General features: G+C 39.0%; 1 protein-coding gene across 1 annotated transcript in view; it reads right to left on the bottom strand.

Moving 5' to 3' along the window:
- LOC117515620 (homeobox protein aristaless-like 4) overlaps window positions 1-13889 on the bottom strand; it is a 77589-nt gene extending 63700 nt beyond the window's left edge. The window contains exon 1 of the mRNA XM_034176261.1: window positions 13418-13889. Coding sequence (XP_034032152.1) covers window positions 13418-13754 — 337 coding nt within the window. The 5' untranslated portion in view covers window positions 13755-13889. The remainder of the gene's footprint in view (window positions 1-13417) is intronic.
- Window positions 13890-22270: the final 8381 nt, after the last annotated feature.

Below are 22270 nucleotides of genomic sequence, written 5' to 3'. Positions count from 1 at the left end.
GCAGTCCCAGAAAATTCTGAATGTGACAAACAAGAAACAGGTGTTGCAAACAAGTCACTGCTGCTAAAAATACAAACTTGCATAAACAAAGATACTATTCTGACATGGTTTTGCACATAAGACTGGCATAGCATGTTTCAAGTACACACATATGTCAGAAGGTGGAGGGACATACCGTATTCTGTGCCCCCTGGTTGAAAAGGTGCGGGGGCATGTCCCCCCTATCCCCCACCAAATTGCGCCCATGTTTCTATGTGGTTTTATTCATGTGTATGTAAATGTATTGTTGCTGTGAAGAATTTTGTAGTAACTGCTTGAACATACTACACAAAGTTATTATTATTATTATTATTATTATTATTATTATTATTATTATTATTATTATTATGTATTCAGTTTCATGACCTGAAATTGTGCTTGAGAAAAGCTTCTCAAATCACTTAAGGTCAAGATGAAAGAGAACCATGTGACTTTCTGTGATTCATTAGTTTTTAATGATATAATTGTCTTCTTTATTACTCCCTGTCACGGGTTCGTCTGCATTCATGATAAAATGTAAACTGAAAGTGAAAACCGGAGCATTTCTTTTCAAATAACAACAAAGTGGATGGTTTGTAAATTGTACAATGAATAACGAGAACTGACTAACCTCTCTCTGTTCCTTAAATTAATTCCATGACTGCATACTGTGTCTAAATCATAATGCAGTCACATGGTCAACAAGTGTTTTGTCTCAGTCACTGAGATGCACAAAGCAACAGGGAAAATCTGAAAAGAAAATCACTGAATGGTAGCGGTGTTGATTTGGGTGGATTCACCTTTGGCTTTTTGTTTTGAAAGGGAATCTGAGCTACAGCTTTCTGATGAGAACAAGTTGAGTAAGAGGAAAATAACTTGTTTACTCCTCTGCCTTAAATGTCAACATGATGTCTAATAGTTTCCATTGTTGCTCTGCTGTAACCTCTTTTATATGGCTTTCTTATATAGTTTTAGTGTGTCTATAAGAGTACTTACAGTGATCAGACTGACCTTGGAGTCCAAGAATCAGTTTAAATGATGTCTCTGTGCCAGTCTGAGCACCAAAGACACACATCAACATGTGAGGCACGGTGCCAAATGTCCTAACCAAACAGGGTTGAAATGAAATTGGCCAGACACATAAAAGTGTGTAAATACGTACAAGACCAGGCATTTCAATCAAACGTTAGTGAATCTACAGAAATGCCACTCAAGATCTCTGTTTTATGTTGCTTTACAGCAAACATTTTAGGTGGGATGTCACATTTTCACATTTCTAGTTTTACATTCACATTGCAAATTTAAATCAGTCGCAAGTCTGAGACACCTACCAGATAGCTCGCAGGTGTCATTCTGAAATTTGTCCATTGTCAGGATCAACACAGTGTGTTAATAATTAGTGCAGTGACATCACCTCCCTGAGCTGTTTAACGTGTTTTCTATTTTGACAGGACATTTTAAAATTATGCCAAGCCTTTCCGTGGCCTTGTTTTGGGTTTCGCAGAGAACAAAACAGCTTTGCATGTTAGAGGATGTCAATTCAGTTGAGCTTATTAGAGCTGTGTGAATGCTTCAAGCTCTTGGTTAACCCTCTGGGGTCTGAGGGCATTTTTTGGACAATTCACTCGCCTGGAATAAATGTTTTATTTTCACTGTTAACAACTCTCCCTGCATCCCACAATCACGTTTTATGTCTTTATGTCTTTTTTCAGGACAACCTGTACATTCAAATATATATGCTATAGTTGTGTTTTATAATTGTAATAAAGGTTTACAATCAAGAAATAAGAAAGGAAAAAGTAAAGCGGAATATAATTTTCCACACACATTTATTCAAAACACACAGCAAACTATAATAAACAACTGTTTTGACACTTTATAAAGGTAATTTGGGCTCTTGTGTGAAAGACTGTACAACAAAAAGGTTCAAACAATAAAAACAAATGCACATTTTGAGCAATATATACAAAATGGTCTATGCATTTTATTTGTCTTCATCTCAAAACAATTTCTGTCCGCTATTACACAAAGGTCACATCACAAACTTCTCCTTCTATGAAGTTGACTGTGTGTGTGTTCTCTCCTGCTCTGAAAGCAACAGTCACACTTCGAGGCTCATTCAGTTTGAGGAGCGGAACACTTGTTGGACAACTTGTAGAAAATATAGTCTTCTGGGGATTTAGTCTCAGTTGCTTCTGACTCTTCATCTAATCTCAAAGTCACTTGACTTTGAGATTTCAGATGCCTCCCTGTACATACTGCTTGATGACCTGCCTGCACTTCTCAGCAATGAGGAAAACATAAATTATGGTCAAATCCTCAACTTCACTTGCAGGAAAACAACTTAAAACCTGCAAAGAACCGCCACCATCTTTCACAGTGGCCTACAAACACTCATTCTTCAGCCGCTTTCCAGTCCTCAACAAACATCCTCGTGTTACAGCAAAATATTTCACATTTTGACTCATTTCAATTTCAATTTATTTAATTTATATAGCGCCAAATCACAACAAAGTTGCCTCAAGGCACTTCACACAAGTAAGGTCTAACCTTACCAACCCCTAGAGCAAGCACACAGGTGACAGTGGTAAGGAAAAACTACCTCTGATGATTTGAGGAAGAAACCTCAAGCAGACCAGACTCAAAGAGGTGACCCTCTGCTACCTCTGATGATTTGAGGAAGAAACCTCAAGCAGACCAGACTCAAAGAGGTGACCCTCTGCTTGGGCCATGTTACTGACACAATTTACAAAATAATTTACAAAATGAATATACAGGAAATTTTGCCGGTGCACCGGACGGGAGGGTTGCAGAAACAGACACCACACCCATCTCTGGATGGAACTGCACCTCAAACAGAGAGAAAAAACAGAATCAGGCATCGGAAAGACAACAAATACAGTATAATTTGTCGGCATTAAGCAACAAGAAAAACTGAAGAAATACTAAGGTGATCACCGGCCACTAGCCCTAAACTTCACTAAAAGACCCAGAATTTAGATAAAGTTGAGGCCACGGCTCGCTCCGTTTCCTAATAAAATGAATTTAAAAGAGTAAGAAGCATAGTAACATACTATGCCAGTATGCTAGCCATACGAGAGGTAAAATAAGTGTCTTAACTCTGGACTTGAAAGTCTCTGCAGAATCTGACTGTTTTATTGATGCAGGGAGATCATTCCACATAACAGGGGCACGATAGGAGAAAGCTCTGTGACCTGCAGACTTTTTATTCATCCTAGGGACACAAAGTAGTCCTGCACCCAGAGAATGCAGAGCCCGGGCTGGTACGTAAGGTTTAATTAGGTCAGCTAAGTAGGGAGGTGCCAGTCCATGAACAATTTTATAGGTTAGTAGCGGAACCTTAAAATCTGATCTCACAGGGACAGGAAGCCAGTGAAGAGATGCCAAAATGGGTGTAATGTGGTCAAACTTCCTGCTATGTGTCAAACATTTGGCAGCAGCATTTTTGAACCAATTGGAGACCCCTAATGCTGGACTGCGGTAAACAAGAAACAAAAACATTGCAGTAGTCCAATCTAGAAACAAATGCATGGATCAGGGTGTCAGCATCAGCCATAGACAGGATGGGATGAATCTTCGCTATATTTCACAGGTGGAAGAAAGCAGTCCTCGTAATATCTCTAATATGGAGGTCAAAGGACAATGTAGGATCAAAAATTGCGCCAAGGTTTCTCACTTTATCAGTGTGATGTATGACACACGAGCCTACACTTAGCGTTAGCTGGTCAAATTGATGCTGAACCATCAGTCTTATCAGAGTTTAAAAGTAGGAAATTGCTAGACATCCAGCTTTTCTCTGATGCAAGGCAATCTTCTAAGGTTTTTATGTGGATGAGATTACCAGCAGTTACTGGCATGTATAACTGAGTATCATCAGCATAGCAATGAAAGGTAATCCCAAAACACCACAACATGTGCCCAAGGGGTGCCATATAAAGGGAGAAAAGCACGGGACCTAAGACAGACCCCTGTGGAACCCCAAATTTTATGTCACTAAGGTTAGAGGTAGTGTTATTGTACAAAACACAGTGACAATGACTGGTCAGGTATGACATCAAACATGCAAGGGCATTCCCAGTAAACCCAAAATGATTCTCCAGCTTATCAAATAGAATATGATGATGCACAGTATCAAACGCAGCATTAAGATCTAACAGCACCAGAACCGTAGTGGTGTCTGAATCCATTGCAAGCAGAAGATCATTCACCACTTTAGTGAGAGCTGTTTCTGTGGAATGATATTTTCTAAAAGCAGACTGCAGTGGCTCAGAGAGATTATTCTCAGTAAGGTGGTCCACGAGCTGCCATGAAACCACCTTTTCCAGAAATTCAGAGCAAAATGATAGATTTGATATCGGCCTATAATTTTTCATTTCACTAGGGTCAAGATTAGATTTCTAAAGTATTGGTTTAATCACTGCAGATCTGAAACGTTTAGGAACAGATCCAGAGGAGAATGAGAGATTAATAATTTCCAGCACAGTCGGCCCAAGAGTGGGCCACAGGTCCTTAAACAGTTTTTTTTTGTATGGGATCAAATAAGCAGGTTCTGCTTTTTGTAGACGTTACGAGTTTCGTCAGCATGCCTAGTGAGATACTATCAAATTCTAAAAATCTAGATAATACCTCAATAATGGCACCCATCCCAATAAATGGCGCTTTTCCATCTGCATCAGATGCTCAAAGCGCTTTATAAATTATGCCTCACATTCACCCCAGTGTGAGGGTGCTGCCATACAAGGTGCTGACTGCACACTGGGAGCAACTAGGAGATTAAGGACCTTGCCCAAGGGCCTTTAGTGATTTTCCAGTCAGGCTGGGATTTGAACCGAGGATCCTCTGGTCTCAAGCAAAATGCCTTAACCAATAGACCATCACCTCCCCTATAGCAGACTCATCAGTCCGCAGCACCTGTTGGCGTTTTTGTGCTCCTCAGTTATTTGTGTCTTTGTGCATCAGTGACTGAGGGGCATAGCTTGAGAGTCTAAGTCACAAAATCTAAAATGCAAGGTGCAAATCTGGGGTGTGGTCAAGCACATATTGCTACCTTCAGTGCACATATATATTCCTGAGCAGTGTGTGCAAAGTGGCTGGATTACTGCATCACATTATGTAAGGGTGAGCTGTGGGCCTTCTGTTGGCATTTCATGATATCAACCAGTCAGAGGTCACAAGCGCTGTAGTGTTGAACGGATGTGAGGGAAAGATGTGGAGAGGATTTAGGTTTAGGAAATTGATATGCGTAGAAAAAGCAAGTGTGCACATACACTCACACTTGAAATCAGCTTGAAAAAGACATATAATAATGTTGCCATGACAGTAACTGGGATCAACATGTATGAGAATATTGCTTCAACATCTGTTACTCTGCTTGCTATGTGACGTGTCCATGGATCACATGCAATGTGCATGCACATGAGCTGAGGATGTATCAGATATGACATGCACCCCACACATGCCGATGGGAATGTTGCATGCAAACGTTTTCAAGGTAAGTTAGCGCTGTTTGTCTGTCCTTAAAACGCTGTGAACTCTATGTGCACTGCATTCAAAAATTTAAACACACACACACTCATCTTCAACCGCTTAGTCCAATTAAGGGTTGGGGTGGCTGGAGCCTATCCCAGCAGTCATAGAGCGTGAGGCGGGGTACACCCTGGACAGGACGCCAGTCTGTCTCAGGGCCACTTATAGACAAATAAACACATTCACACCCATGCACACACCTACGGACAATTTAAAGTTTCCAATCCACCTAACCTGCATGTCTTTGGATGTGGGAGGAAGCCGTGGCAACCGGAGAGAACCCACGCAAACACGGGGAGAACACGCAAACTCCACACAAAAAGGCCACAGGTGGGAATCAAACCCACGGACTTCTTGCTGTGAGGCAACAGTGCTAACCACCAGTCCACCGTGCTGCCAAAATTTAAACACTTTAATTCAGTTTATTTTGTCACCAGATTCCATAAAAATGTTTGGTTAGTTAAAAGCAAAAATGTTAGTTTCATCTAACTAAATGAACTTGTATTATAACAAAAATGACTGACTTGTCAAATTCATGCACTTTAAGTAAGCTAAAAACAAAAAGTTAATAAAAATGCATAACCCACCTCTCTCACTTTTTTAAGCACATGTGATCTTTCTTTGTCTGTTATAAGGTTGGAATGTTTGATTAGTGTTTGGAATGAGTTTCGAGTGTTGCAGCACAGATTGTTACACATCTAAATTATATATTACCACTGGATACATTCTGAAAACTAAACTCCTTCATTGTTCATTGCCACACAGTCCCAACTGCAACTGTGCGGCGGCACAGGAAAAACACCTCCGTGTTGATAACCATTTGTAAAATCCAGGCGGCTTTTGATGGCTTTCAGTGGAGTGAGTATATGAGAAATTAACAGCAGGACATGTTCCAACTTGTCCTTAAGGCTTCCAGCAGAGTTGTTTTTCCTGTGGCGGAGCGTCGCGGCGGCTGCGAGCCGACGCGCGGACCCGTCCGCACGTCTTTCATTAAAAAAATCTCCTTTAACAGTGGAATATCCGGATTAAATGCTGAAACCGACTTCTTCTGAAACTTCTCTGTTCTCTCACGACGTCCTGGATCAATAGAGCCTGAAATGTGGAGGTTTTCAGCTTGAACAGGCTGATGACGCCGCCTGAGAGCGCTGAGCGACGTCTCGCACCGTGGGAAGTCCTTAAAGCGACAGAATCACCTCAAAATCTCTCATCAGCTGTTAAAATTTTCACTGAAAACCAGCTTAATTTTTCGAACTGTGTCCACTTCGATGTGTCTCACAGGTTTAGAAAAAATTTTGATCAAACAACGCGCCAGTCTCTCAGCAACTTCTCAGACAAAGGAATTCCGACGAGGGGCTGGACGACTCCTCCCATAAGGAGTGCTCCCAGGCCAATGACGTCACCGACAGGCGTGGAAAAACTCACGCATGCGCACGAGGGTTCAAGCATGTCTGACGTAAAAACATATGAATGAAATTCATATAGTTTTTGAAGAAAATAAAAAGGACCGTAACTTTATTGACAGCCCTCGTACACATCTACTGGCCTGGTGTGTCCAGCCAGCCCCGCGCATGTGTCTGGCCCAAAACACGTGTCCTGTAGATGGCGCACCACAGGACAGACACTGCATCATGTGGAACAGAGCTCACGTGGGTGACGTGACATTCAGAATGCTCGCTGCATGTTATGATCTGACAATCTGTTTCACCTGGGACAGCCTGTCAATGTGCGCACCGTGCGCACGATCACGGGAGCCCATCCCAACAGCAATATATGTTTTTATGTATGTCCACGTGAGGACTGCAAGCAGACACACGTACGTCACAGTGGACAGTTGTAAGTTCATGTCTGTCCAAACACAGTACGTGTTCCCCAGCTGTGATGTCCAGAACCAGAGATCTCAACAGCTGCGGCTGTCGGCAGCTACATTCCCTGTCAGTTCAGCACACACACCAACGTGTCACTCCGTCTGTGTTATGTGATCATTTCTTTTTTGTTATTTTTAATGGTATTTAGTTATCCCCCCCACCATCTGCACCACATCTGCCACATGTATTGCAGATGGGGGAGGCAACACGCGCAATTCACATGCACGGCACGTCTTGCAGGGGGAAGTCGACACTCTGGCACGCCACATGTGTGTTGCTGTTTTGCAACACCACACTGGTGTGGGCACTTAGACAGATTTCATAGCCAGCTTGAAAGTGATCATCTGCTCACTATTTTCGTGCTAAAAGTGCGAATGGCCACACATTTTCTAAAGGTCAAGCAAGTAGTGTTAGATGTTTGTGTGTGTCTCCTGGAATTTGTCTGACACCTACCGCGAGAGGGACCGAATGAGCTCTCACAGGGCACTCTGTCTTTCAGCCACTGGTGTGCGCAAATAGCTGTAGCAACAGGGCACTCTGTCTTTCAGCCACTGGTGTGCGCAAATAGCTGTAGCAACAGGTGTATGAGGTGTTGGAGGCAGCTCCGATTTTTCACGTATTGCATACAATTCCTGCTTCGTGCGGAATTCGGCCACATTCGTACTATGTGTGAAAGGGCCCTAAGGTATATCCGAATGCTGCAATCTTACAATACCACAAAGTCACTGTGCTAGACTTTACACCTGCTTTTATGTGATCTAATGAGGAAATACTTGCTTCTGACGGATGCCAGCTTTTACATTTGATCACACCTTACGTTTACAAAAAAATACTATACAATATGAAAATTTTATTGTTCAGAGTGGAAATTCATCTTTGGTTTCACCATTGACATATCTCAAAGACAATAAAAACATACAGGACATGATAAACTGTTACACAGTAAAAATATAACAAATATAGTAGAAATATATATATATATATATATATATATATATATATATATATATATATATATATATATATATATATATATATGAAGAAAATTCTTATAATAAAAAAATTAAAAATTATAGAAAATTATATATTATCAGAAAATTATGACTGCATTACAAGTGCAGTAGCCATCCCGCACCACGCATTCAAAAACATACCAATAAAAGTACACCACGCAATTCTCAAAACACCACAAACACAACTATGACACATGGATGATCGCAAGTACATTTGCACTTGAAGGAAAATGGATGTGAAAATAACTTCTTTGGGTAGAAAATAGCAAAGAACGCCTGACCTACATAGTCCACTGCTTTTGCACATATAGTTGAAAATGGGTTTGTTTCCGTCATGAAGGTATGACTTTCTTTTTTTTTTTTTTTTTTTTTTTTTGCCTCAAATCTTCCATGAATACTTTAAGCTTTGGACCAGACATCTCCTAAATGTAGATGTGTGCACCAGCATACCACTGGTTTGTACCCAGTTTGATCTGATGGCACACTTGCACATCTTCCAACTGGAAATAGGTGTTTTGCATCTTTCACCAAGTTTCTTGACTGGCTACTACATCTGCACTTCTCGGCATTGTCTGTTTCTATATGCTTCTGCAGAAGACTTTGGGCAGCTCATCTGCAAACACCTGTCTGTTTTGATCTTTCTGCCTGTGAGACACTCGCTAGTGCAGTATGAGCATTATTGCCGTGGTGTAAGATTTGTATATTTTAAACTGTCTTTAGCGACCTCACCTTGTCAGTCAAACATGGCTGCTCCTCATCCAGTTTTATTCGCCACAGCTGTTTCTGTTTTGTATTTCAAACTGTATATTATATTGTGGCTCATTAGCACCTTTTTATTGGAATTGTTTGATCATGCACTGAACTATGCACCAACAAAATCTTTGACCCAAATACAACAACTGTGTAGGTAAAAGTCACTAAAAGGAAGACTGTACATTGGAGCAATTTGTTTTAAACAACATTTTGTGTGTTTTTCATTGACAAATAAAAATTATTTGGGGTACTGTTTGTTCAATCATACACACTTTCCACCATTTTTTCCACACTCTAAGAAATAAAATGTTGAGTTTAACTGATAAAGTTAAGGTAACTTTTTCCACATAACTTTGTCAATTAAGTTCAACACAATATTGGGATTTAAGTAATAATGTTTCATTTGATTTAATTAATGTCAATGACAGTGTTGTTTTGCACTTAATTAACAATGTTATGTGGAAAAAGTTACCTTAACTTTATCAATTAAATTCAACATTTTAGGCCTAAGAGTGTGTTTCATTTCTAAGAGTGCACAAGTGTTAAAACATTTTTGCACATATTACATATTGCACATATTACTTTATTTCCTATTGTGTAAAAATGTCTATTAATGCAGCGATTTCAGAAAACTATCTGGTCCAAATATTTCACTCACATCTACAGTTGCATACACACACACACACATACATATATATATATATATATATATATATATATATATATATATATATATATGAGTATATGAAATGCATCTGAAAGCCACAGAATTCCAAAATGTGCATGCATGTAAACACTCCCACTTGTATGCACTTTTCCCACAAAGCCTGTCATTTCTCCAGAGTCTTTCAAATCATTACTCACTACTCCCCATGTCCATTTCTGACTTGTTGCTTATTTGTACAAGCTATTGTTGAGACAAGGTTAGGTAAACCAGTCCCATTTTGTCATCTCGGGGACGCCCCATAGCTTTAGAAATGTAATGGTTGGGAAGTGTGAATAATAGGAACCAGTAATGCACATCTGTGTCAGATTAATGTGGACCTCTCCTGCAGCGCTGACCTGCATTCCTCTGTACTTGATCGGTCTCAGGGGTTTTATTTCATTCATTGCTGTGTGAGCAGGTAGATGTTTTTACCCCTGCCCTCACTGTGGCAGTCTCGCAACCAAACCTGCAACCAGAGTCACTGAGCATTGGCTCACTTTTCCATTTTATGTCAGAATCGCAAGAAAGTTGCACTCGGTATGACCACATGAAGTCTTCTAAACTTCACAACTCACCGTACCTTTTTGAATTCAAAAACATATTTCAGCTGGTAACCCTCCTAATTTTCTATCAGGATAAAATTATTTTGTTAAATGTGTTGAGGACTTCTTAGTGAAACAGCTACTGTAGTGGAATAACTAGGACACAATTTAAGGTTATTTTATTCTATTATTACAAAACAGCATAGAGTTTGTACAGCAAAAATTTGAGTGAGTGAGTGGGTGAGTTATGTAAGCTTATGAAAGCAGTAACTCAAAAACAATAAATGCTAGAATCTTGCAATTTATCAAATTAAAGGAGCACATATCAGTCAACAAAGCAACTTTGTTTTGCCTACGTAATATCCCATAGATCTGTCTGCCACATGCTGGATGCTTCATGTGAGCATCAGAGAGTCAGTTATGCTCGCAGTCATAGAGAGATGCATGCTGTCAAGGGCATGGGCAAATACAGGATGAGCTATCCAAAAGAATGGGAAAATAAAACTGACATTAAAGAATCCATAGAACGTGTGGCTGGGGATGATACCAAATGCTGTTCCAGAATGCGTTGAAATCATTGCAACATACCCATCTCTGAGCAGTTTTCATTAGAGACCGTTTTGAAATGCTAGTTAGCATGGGGTCTGTGTGTGCACGAGCATGTATGCTACTTGTATCATCTTCATAGAAGGAAAAAAAATTCCAAATATTTCTCTGCAAAGCAGTTGTAGGTTATTATTCATGATAACGATGGAGATAAGACATCAAGATTATATATATATATATATATATATATATATATATATATATATATATATATATATATATATATATATATATATATATATATATATATATATATATATATATATTTCCCATTGAGGATCACACATAATTGCAAAAGTCTGTTGATGCCTGAGGCTTTGGCAGAAGCTCAGTGTCCTCCTCACAGCCACAGTACTTTCATCTGGCTTCAACATTTTCAGTACTACCACTGCAAAGCTCTGTTCATGGTTGGAATGTTGCATTTAAAATGGTTATGTCAGTGCACTTGCCAGATCAATTCATTCCATTGCAGGGGTGCACTGATCGGTTCAACGCATCACTCTAAAATTCACAAAAGCAGGTCAAAGTGTAGATTTCAGGTCATTGACGCACACACAAAGGATTGCTTTGCAGTTTATGGATAGATTTGGGCAGTGTGGTAAGACAAAACAAGGTTAAAGTTTAGGTCTGCTTGTAATTGGCTCCACCAAGATGGATTATTTTATTACACTTAATGCTTGGATTTACTTCCACAGGATCAAGCATTGACGTGTAGATTTCAAATGTGCTCTCCCTGAACTGCTTTTGCAACACGTGCACACGTGTGTGTGTGTGTGTGTGTGTGTGTGTGTGTGTGTGTGTGTGTGTGTGTGTGTGTGTGTGTGTGTGTGTGTGTGTGTGTGTGTGTGTGTGTGTGTGTGTGTGTGTGTATTCAATATATATTAAATTTGCATCCATAAAATTGTGCTGAAATGTGGATGTCTAAACAGCTGGCTCTTAAGTAAACAAACAACAAAACCAAAAATAAAAAGGCTTTTCAGTTAGGTCTTGAAGTGAATAACACATAAAATATATTATCTATTTAATGCTGTAAAGCTAACTCACTTTTTTTAAACCTATCAGCATCTTTAATGGCAGCACGGTGGTTTAGTGGTTAGCACTGTTGCCTCACAGCAAAAAGGTCACGGGTTCGCTGGATGGATGGAGCGCGTTTAATGTGGCCATCTTGTCATTGTGGGTTGGATAAGTCCATTTAATTTTCTTCATTAGTCAAAATTTCTTTTTATTTAACTCTGAAAAGAGCAGCAAATTACTGTGGTTAAAATCTCCCAACATGCATCAGTGCATGAAATAGTCATAATACTGAAACTGTTTTTTTAATGGAAAAACTGACTTTTTCAACAGGGTGTAAATATTATTGCCTACAATTTAGGAACTGTGAACCTTTAACTGCTACAAACAAATTATTTGAGCTTTATTATCACATTTTATTCCATTTTTATCATGCTCCTGTGAACTAACATTATATCACATTACTTTCATTTAGTTATTTGATTAAACAGATTATCTGTACGGATTTTTTTTTTTAAATTATAATAGAAATAAAGGCTTAAAATTAGGCTTTTGGATCATAGATTTTTTTTCCCTCCGTCTGATTTTTTTTTTTTTTTTTTTTTTCGTGCGTGCGCAAAGGCTTATTTCCGAATATGGTTTTCGAGTCTTACCTCCTTGAAAAAATATCTATTTTAATATGAAAACACAACAGACAGCTACTAGAAGATGAGATGAAATGTAGTTATAATTTAATTTATAAGTGTCTATCAATTATAATAGATTAACTGTATAATCACAATACATATCACAGTTATCCCGTGTCACGGAGTAAAATCTAAAGTAACTGAATGTTTTTAGAAACTCAAACAGTATTCGGGGATTTTGTTTTGCATGAAATATTACCGAAATGATGAATAACTTATTTTTTCGCCTATGGGTGGAATAATCAATTAATTTGCTAATTATTAAATATGCAATGAGTGGTATAAAATGTTAATATATAGAAAAGTTACATTAAAATGAATCACCTCATTGTTTCTAAAACAAGTGTCTGTAAAATGCCTGTGTGCTGATGCACTATTAAATTCCAAATTTAATCTTACTTTTAAAAAGATTTAAGGCTCGTATTGGTCGTGATTTAGGTTTTAGATTTACATTTGGTGCAAAAGGTGAGGTCTAATTTGTGAAACCTTTTGCGCACTTCACTTTATGACACATTTCTGCAGCTCCTTATGAGCGCGCACCGATTTGGATCATTCCACTACATTTCCCCTGCACACATATAATCACATCCACTTCCATAAAATGTTTTAGACCGGTGCATTTCCTCATGCTGGTGTGTGTGCACGTTATTGCGCACGCCGCGCTTCTTACCATAGCAGGGAATGAGCGTGCCGTTGTGCGTACCGTCCGGGTGCACTTTGTTTCCTTCTGGAGGAGTTTTGCAGCTCGGCCTCTGCACGAACAGCTGATATTTGTTGAAGGTGCCCTCCTCCGCTCCATCCAGTGACTGGCACTCCTGTTGGAAGGGACTCCGGGACTTCTCCCCGTAAGCCTGCCCTTTCCCCGGAACGAACGCAGGGCTGTATTTGGTTTCACTGGTCGGGAAAGTCCTGAACGGGTTCGCCTGCTGATCCCTGCCCTGTGCTGCGCTATAATACGAATCCATCGATGTCATATCGCAGTATGAGACGCACGTATCCGCGTTCATACCTAAAAAGTTATATTAAAAAAAAGATCCACGCGGTTCTTCTTTCCCTCCCCTTCAGCGGATATTCACATGCGCTGACAGACTCGCACTGACGCACGCACACTCGCACATCTGGCACTGGTTAGAAAAATGAATCAGATGTTTTCCAGAGAAGGCGCGCTGAACAAATGCTAAAAGCCCCCTGAAGGTTTGTCTTGGTAAAGAGAAATGCCTTGCTCAAAATGCCTCAGTAGCGCACAGTGACCTGTGTGTGAAGGCCTGCAGCGCGTATGGGAGGTGAAGCCCACGGAGGAGGGAAGCCCACAGTGGACTCAGGGACACACAACACATGACATTAATGTCATTACACAGGATGAAGAGGACGCCTATGATTGGTGCGCTTTCATCAGGACCACAAACTCTGATTTACTTCATTTTCGCGTGCAAGGGGGGTTTTTTTTTGCACGCGAAAGGGTTTTTTTTATTTTTTATTTTTTTTTGGAAAGGGTTTTTTTTTTTTTTTGCACACTGGTCTTTTTTTTATAATTTATTTTAAACATATTTTTAAGAGATCACTTTGTGGATAAAGTGTAAATGAAGGCGTCAGTTTAAGCCAGTAACAGATTGTGCGTAAAATTGATTACAATTCAATAATATTTTCTTTGCTGTTTTAATGTGTTAAAACAACAAAACACGTGCAGACGGACCATGTCAGATTTCACCTCACTGACACAACTAACAGACCTGTTAAAAAAAGAAAAGAAAAATCGATTATGTGACCATAAATCATCAATTGAAACACTCGGTGTGCTGCTCCAGAGTCTGCAGTTTACTTGTTCTTTAGGAATATAAATCTGAACTAAATTTGTTTTCGCATTGAAGGAAATTGTTATTTTTCAGTTTGAACAACGTGTAACAAACGCTTATTTTTTATATCAATTTGGTGATTTTTTTTTCCATATCAGTCATTATCCAAATTTAGATTAAAATATCCGAATATAACATCGGTTCGTAAAAAATAAAATAAAATCTGTAAAGAAAGTTAAACCGCTTTATGTATGAGATGACACTTAAGATTCATAATCACATCAGAATTTGGTGATTATTCTTAATAAAAATAATAATAACATGTTGTTGGTGTTGTTTTGTTGTGAGTGTTTAATTTCTGCACATTTTTGAGCTGAACACTGCATCTGATTGTGGTTCTCATTACTTATCATTCCAGGCATAACTTTTGTTTGCAGTTATAAAGGTCACAGACAACCAGTTTAGCCAGAAAAATATTACTGTTTGTAATTAGTACTCTGAAAAAATTTCCCTGATTATTTTTGTTGTTGTTTGTTTGTTTCTTTGATTTCTTTCTTTCTTGACTTTTGTTTTTATGATGATTTGAATATCCCTCCTCCCCCACAGTAATTGTGTTTTCTTTAATTGTTCTTATTTGACCTCATTAGAAATTTTAACAATAGAACAGCTGAGTGCACGAAAACAGCCTGTTTGTGCATTTATTGTGTATTTATTTAATTAATTATTTATTATTGCTTAGGTATATTTGTTGGTGATAGCTGTGATGATATTTAATACCTCTGTTAAAAAGGGATTTCCAATGGCTTTTAATACATTTGACCTACAAGTATATCCATTTCTTTGGCCTTTTGATGTTTATAATTGTGATCTCAAATATGTGAAAACTTGAACCTATGCAAATTTTATTTTGGTGATTTTTAAATGTTTGTTGAAGTATAGACAGCAGACCAACCGAAAACAAAACTGTACTGTGTTTTTACATCACAATGGAACCTGATGCTGCATCAACAGTTTAAACATTTTAAATATTTCATAGTGTTGTGAGATTTTTTCACATACTGCATGCTAAGTATGAAAGTCAAAATATATTACAAACACTTTTTTGAATAGAATTTATATGTTTGTATGCATTTTATAAAAGTCAATGCACAGTTCACACATTTTAAAAGAATGTAGTCACAATAAAATATTTTGTTCCTTACATGTTACTGGGCATTAAAGTATGAAAGTCATGTAGTGCCGATATATCCAGTAGGCTTTAGAAATTAAAAAAACCAAACAAACTGCCAATTAGGTTATCTGGGTCCATAAATCATTGGACAGGAACACATTTTGTCATTTTGCCTTTTCACGCTGCCACAATGAGAGGAAATGAAACAATCAAGATGTGCTTGCAGTGTGGAGTCTTAGCTTTTACTCAAGGGGTGTCACAAAAATATCCCATTAACCCTTTAGGAAGTGGTGCTATTTTTACATAAAGACCCCCCATTTTCAGATGTTGTTGGAAAAATTAACTATAAGGATCATTTTTAACACGCATCACTTTTATAAGCAGTTTTCCTCCAACAAATCGGGGAATGATACATGAACATTTTTAAATCACTGAATATGTCTCAGAATCCATTTTAAATCAATCATGAAGAAAAAGCAGTACTAGAGGAAAAAAGTCTGATGGACTTGCATGATTTAAACATGTGCATCAGTTGCACATGATCAGAATATATCCAAATAGAGAAAAACTAGAGCACCGCGCTCGCACACACTAGTTTACAATTCCACAAATTTTTGCCTTGGAAAAAATTTTTCAAGATCAAAGTCTTGTTAGAAATGGCTTTTCATAAGCTAAAATATAGTACAAAATACAGATCAAACAGGATTTTCAATGTTAATATCAAATATCCACAAAATCCGCAATACGGGTCAGATGCGGATCAAACATAGTCTGTCCATTGAGCGTGCCAGTTTGCACCTCATTGTCACAAATGAGTGTGATTGAGGCACCTTTGATTGAGATATAATACAAAATGTACATCAAATGGGCTTTTCAATATTAAATTCAAATGTCCACAAAATCCACAATCCAAATCAGATCCAGATCAAACTTTGTCAGGTGACAGTGAGTGTCAGTCTGCACCTCACATCCAAATATGAGAGTGACTGGGGCACATTTGATTAAGATATAATGTAAAATATACATTAAAGGGTATTTTTGATGTTAAAATTAAATGGCAACAAAATCTGTAATCTGGATCAGATTATGAATTTTTGAACATTCATTAAACATTAAACATTAAAGATAGGGATTTTTTTTCCAATTTTCCAAGATTTTTCCTGACTTTGACCTTTGACCTTGAAAACGGAATGATTTCTTGTCTGCTGAAGATATGAATCTTCAGTTTAAAGATAAATCATAACAATAGATGAAAAAATTGCGGGCTCCAGGATGTTCACAAACAAACAGGCAAACAAACAAAAAAAAAAAACCATAACCTGCTCCAACTTTGTTGGCAGAGGTAATGATGTTATTTGGACACATTCTGATCATGTGGGAATGTAAGTCATGCGTCCTTTTTTCAGTGAGGAGAGTCGTGATGGAAGCCACCAAAACATCTTTGAAGCAGTTATATGTTTCAGCAGATGTGATTGAAGAAACATACCGTCACAGCTTCATGGTGGAATCGAACAAAGACAGATTTAAGAAAGCAGCTCCAATATAGACTTGAGTCTTCCATGTACATTTCAGGTTAACTTTAGCTGAAATGTCTTCTTTGGAATAAAATCCTTCTTTGTTCCACTCCACCATCAATCTCTATAACTGGTGATCTAACAGACAAAAGCTGCACTAATTATTTAAAAGTATTTCCTGCTCCACCTGCTAAAAATGGCACATTTTAAGATCACTGTGTCACAGTGAAGGTACTAAAGTAAAAATGTACTCATATGGTGAGTGCACTGTTCAGTATGAGCAAGTCTGCGTTAATGCAAACCACCGCACGGCTGTAGGCTCAAATCTCAGCTGTCACTGATACACATCACTGTGCATTCACTCTAAAAGGTTTTCAGTAAACGGCAGCTTGTCTGTTTAGTTTCCAGCGGGAAGCATGTGCAGGTATTCCCTGTTGACGGGACTGGTTCTGCCCCGATGGTGCAGCTCAGCGCCTCAGGCGTTTATGTTGGCATGGGCTTTCTGTGTACGTGCAGCAGAACTCCCCCTGTCAGGCCACTGTACGGGGGCTGTGGTGCACTGGGGAAAGTGCTTTAGGTTAAACTTCATGTCTAAGCATTGCCATATTCACTTATAGGCTGTGGGAAAAATGAGGCATAAGAAATCAAGTATTGTTATGCTTTCTGTAGAATTTTTTATTTTTTTTCTATGCACCAATATTTAAAAATATCTTTTCTGCAAAAGCATGTCAGTCTCACACAGCTATTTATGTGTGGAAATGTTCAGGAATGATGATGATCAAAGTGAAGGGCTTTTGCCTATGCTGATGCTCCAGCCCAGTCTCACGTTTTTTTTTTTTGTTTTGTTTTTTTTTGTACTCCTGTTACGAAATGAATCATTTTCGTAATGCTGTTTTTTTATGATTATTATTATTATTATTATTTGTAATAATGGAATGTAACTTAGTAATAAGTCACCCTGCATTTCGTGATACCATGAGATTGGGTCGGGTGCTCACATGGCTATCAGTTAGTTTTAATGAAGTGAGAACACTTCATTAAAACTACAGTCAGACTTGTTTCCTCTGATGGTCAGTTCACTTATAATGATTTGAAATTGAGGCAATTATAGAAAAGGGAGAAATTCACATGCTGGCAGGCAATGAAGAATTCAACACCAAAGTGCTGCTCTGCCGTTTTACTCCAACTTCTACATTAGTTGTTCTGTCTATTCGCTGCTGTTACTGCAGGACATATTCAGTTTTCAGTTTCACACAGTGTTTCAAAGTAGGGACACAACTGATTATTTTATTTGCGACAAACCTGAGTCCATGAATGAATTTGTTTCACTTCAATTTAATTCAATTTATTTTCATTTATATAGCACTAAATCACAACAAAGCCGCCTCAAGACTCTTCACACAAGTAAGGTCTAACCTTACCAACCCCTAGAGCAAGCACACAGGTTGAGGCCATTCTACCAAAAAAGATTACAATACAGAACACAACAACTGATGAGAGTCCATGCAGACGTTATAATGACTGTTATACTGACGTTGGGAGATCATTCCACAAAATAGGTGCACGATAAGAGAAAGCTCTATGGCCTTCAGACTTTTTATTCACCCTAGGGACACAAAGTATCCCTGCACCCTGAGAACGCAGAGCCAGGGCCGGTACGTAGGGCTTGACTAGGTCAGCTAAGTAGGGAGGTGCCAGTCCATGAATAATTTTATAGTTTAATAGCAGAACCTTAAAATCTGATGTCACAGAGACAGGAAGCCAGTGAAGAGATGCCAAAATGGCTGTAATGTGGTCAAACTTTCTGCTTCCTGTCAAGAGTCTGGCAGCAGCATTTATTTTCGCACAAAGAAAACACACAAACAACCAAAAATCCACAAGAAATATAAGAAATATACCAACAAAAAAAGAAACAATGCTCAAAAAGGAATAAGAGGAAGTATACATTTATTAATGCACTTATAATGTTTATACACTTATGATTAATTATGAAGTCCAGCCATTCCCAAACTTAACGAGAGCATTGCGCTCATAGAACGCAAACCTCCGCCAACACTAATTTCCAATTCCACAAATTTTTACCTTGGAAAAAAAATTCAAGGTCACAGTCCTGCTAGAAGGGGCTTTTCGTAAGCTAAATAAAATATTAAACAAAATATAGATCAAAAAGGCTTTTCAATGTTAAAATCAAGTATCCACTAAATCCGCAATACAGCTCAGATGCGGATCAAACTTAGTCTATTCATTGAGAGTGCCAGTTTGCATCTCATTGTCACAAATGAGAGTGATTGAGGCACTTTTGTTTGAGATATAATGCAAAATGTACACCAAATGGGCTTTTCAATATTAAATATAAATGTCCACAAAATTCACAATCCAGATCAGATCCGGATCAAACTTTGTCAGGTGACAGTGAGTGACAGTCTGCACCTCACTTTCAAATATGAGTGTAATTGGGGCACATTTGATTAAGATATAATATAAAATATACACTAATATACTTGGGGTTTTCTGTTGTGTGCTTCTTGGTTCCTGCCTGGTCCTGCCTTCTCCCTCTGTGTGTTTCCAGGTGGCATGCCACAGAGCTGATCACCCCACCCGTGGGTCTTCGTTGCACCTGTATTTAAACCCTGGTTCAACACTTCCATCTTCGCCAGAAACTCAGTTATCACGACATGGTATCTGGCTCTTCTGTTCTCAGAATAGAGTTTTTTCTGTGTGCGTTCCCACACAGCCTTTCTAGCCTGTGTGCGTATTGTGTTCCTACGCAGCCATACTGAGTGTTTAGAGCTTTTGTGCGTTCCAACACCTGCTTTTGCTCTTGGGTGTTTCCACACCACCACTCACCTGTGCCTTCTGCTCCTCCACAGTGATCCTGCACCTCCTCAGCTCCGTGGGGGGTCACCTGGCTCTGGTCTTCATCATTACGTCAACCTCGCTTCCTGGCTCTGGTTCCCACACCTTCATCCATCCTGGTTCACTCTGTTCTCCATTCGTGGTTGTGGTTCCAATCGGACTGCGGCTCCCTGTTTCAACAGCAGCCCAGTCTGGGTAGCCACACTCCAGGCCTCCTCAACATCTGTAAATTCCGTGTTGCACATTTGCTTCCTGTAAATTAATTCAGTTCAGTTTGGGTCCAGCCGTAACATTTTCAATGTTAAATGGCCACAAAATCTGTAATCTGGATCAGATCCTGATCAAACTTTGCTAGTTGATAATACCCTGTCACACTGGAGCACCAATAAGCACGGATGCTGTACGAATGGTCTTTCGAACCACTTTCGTGCAGTTCATTCTGCATTTGAACTGTACTCAAACGCCTTGTACAGCATTCCTACAGCAGTCGGCATGTTCGTGTGTTGCTCGTGCTGGAAACATTCAAATGGCAGGAGAGTTGCAGATGTACCCCATTCTTACTGCCATACGACTGGACATTCGAACATCATTCGTACAATTCGACCTGCAGTCGAACTGCATTTGAGCTGCATTTGAATTCCTCAGATTCGTGTGTCATTTAGGAAAATATGCCAAATTTGCACGGCCAGCACAAATGTAGAGAATAGGCACAGTACTGTCGTGCTGCATTCAAAATGGGGAATATTCGTACGGCGGTTGCGTTGCTGTGTGACTGCTTCCTTGAATAGCTTTTGAACTTGCAACCCACCAGCATTTGGAGCACTCTGATCATGTTGGCACGCCCCAATTGTGCCCCCAATGAGCCGGAGCCCCCACCCCGAGCATCGTGTTCGGGCTGCTCAACAGAATTGTGCACTAGATGTGAACATTGTACAATCACACCGAATACACCATGTGTCACAGTGACACACACACTGCAGCCATCTGGATGGAGTCTAACAGCCATGATCTCATGATACAACAGAGAAATCCTCTGACACATGAGGTGGACTGACAATTGATCTGTGACATCATGCTCATGCTGGATGTTACACTGTGATCTGTTGACCATAAAATTTTATTACAGAGATTAGAGCATGCCATAGGCATTAAAGGCACTGCGCTGCGGTGGTTTGAATCATATTTGTCTAATAGATTACAATTTGTTCATGTAAATGGGGAATCTTCTTCACAGACTAAAGTTAATTATGGAGTTCCACAAGGTTCTGTGCTAGGACCAATTTTATTCACTTTATACATGCTTCCCTTAGGTAGTATTATTAGACGGTATTGCTTAAATTTTCATTGTTACGCAGATGATACCCAGCTTTATCTATCCATGAAGCCAGAAGACACACACCAATTAGCTAAACTGCAGGATTGTCTTACAGACATAAAGACATGGATGACCTCTAATTTCCTGCTTTTAAACTCAGATAAAACTGAAGTTATTGTACTTGGCCCCACAAATCTTAGAAACATGGTGTCTAACCAGATCCTTACTCTGGATGGCATTACCCTGACCTCTAGTAATACTGTGAGAAATCTTGGAGTCATTTTTGATCAGGATATGTCATTCAAAGCGCATATTAAACAAATATGTAGGACTGCTTTTTTGCATTTACGCAATATCTCTAAAATCAGAAAGGTCTTGTCTCAGAGTGATGCTGAAAAACTAATTCATGCATTTATTTCCTCTAGGCTGGACTATTGTAATTCATTATTATCAGGTTGTCCTAAAAGTTCCCTAAAAAGCCTTCAGTTAATTCAAAATGCTGCAGCTAGAGTACTGACGGGGACTAGAAGGAGAGAGCATATCTCACCCATATTGGCCTCTCTTCATTGGCTTCCTGTTAATTCTAGAATAGAATTTAAAATTCTTCTTCTTACTTATAAGGTTTTGAATAATCAGGTCCCATCTTATCTTAGGGACCTCATAGTACCATATCACCCCAATAGAGCGCTTCGCTCTCAGACTGCAGGCTTACTTGTAGTTCCTAGGGTTTGTAAGAGTAGAATGGGAGGCAGAGCCTTCAGCTTTCAGGCTCCTCTCCTGTGGAACCAGCTCCCAATTCAGATCAGGGAGACAGACACCCTCTCTACTTTTAAGATTAGGCTTAAAACTTTCCTTTTTGCTAAAGCTTATAGTT

This window comes from Thalassophryne amazonica, chromosome 8 (assembly GCF_902500255.1).
Source record: "Thalassophryne amazonica chromosome 8, fThaAma1.1, whole genome shotgun sequence".
NCBI classification, from domain to species: Eukaryota; Metazoa; Chordata; class Actinopteri; order Batrachoidiformes; family Batrachoididae; genus Thalassophryne; species Thalassophryne amazonica.
This window is presented reverse-complemented; position numbering and strand designations above follow the sequence as displayed.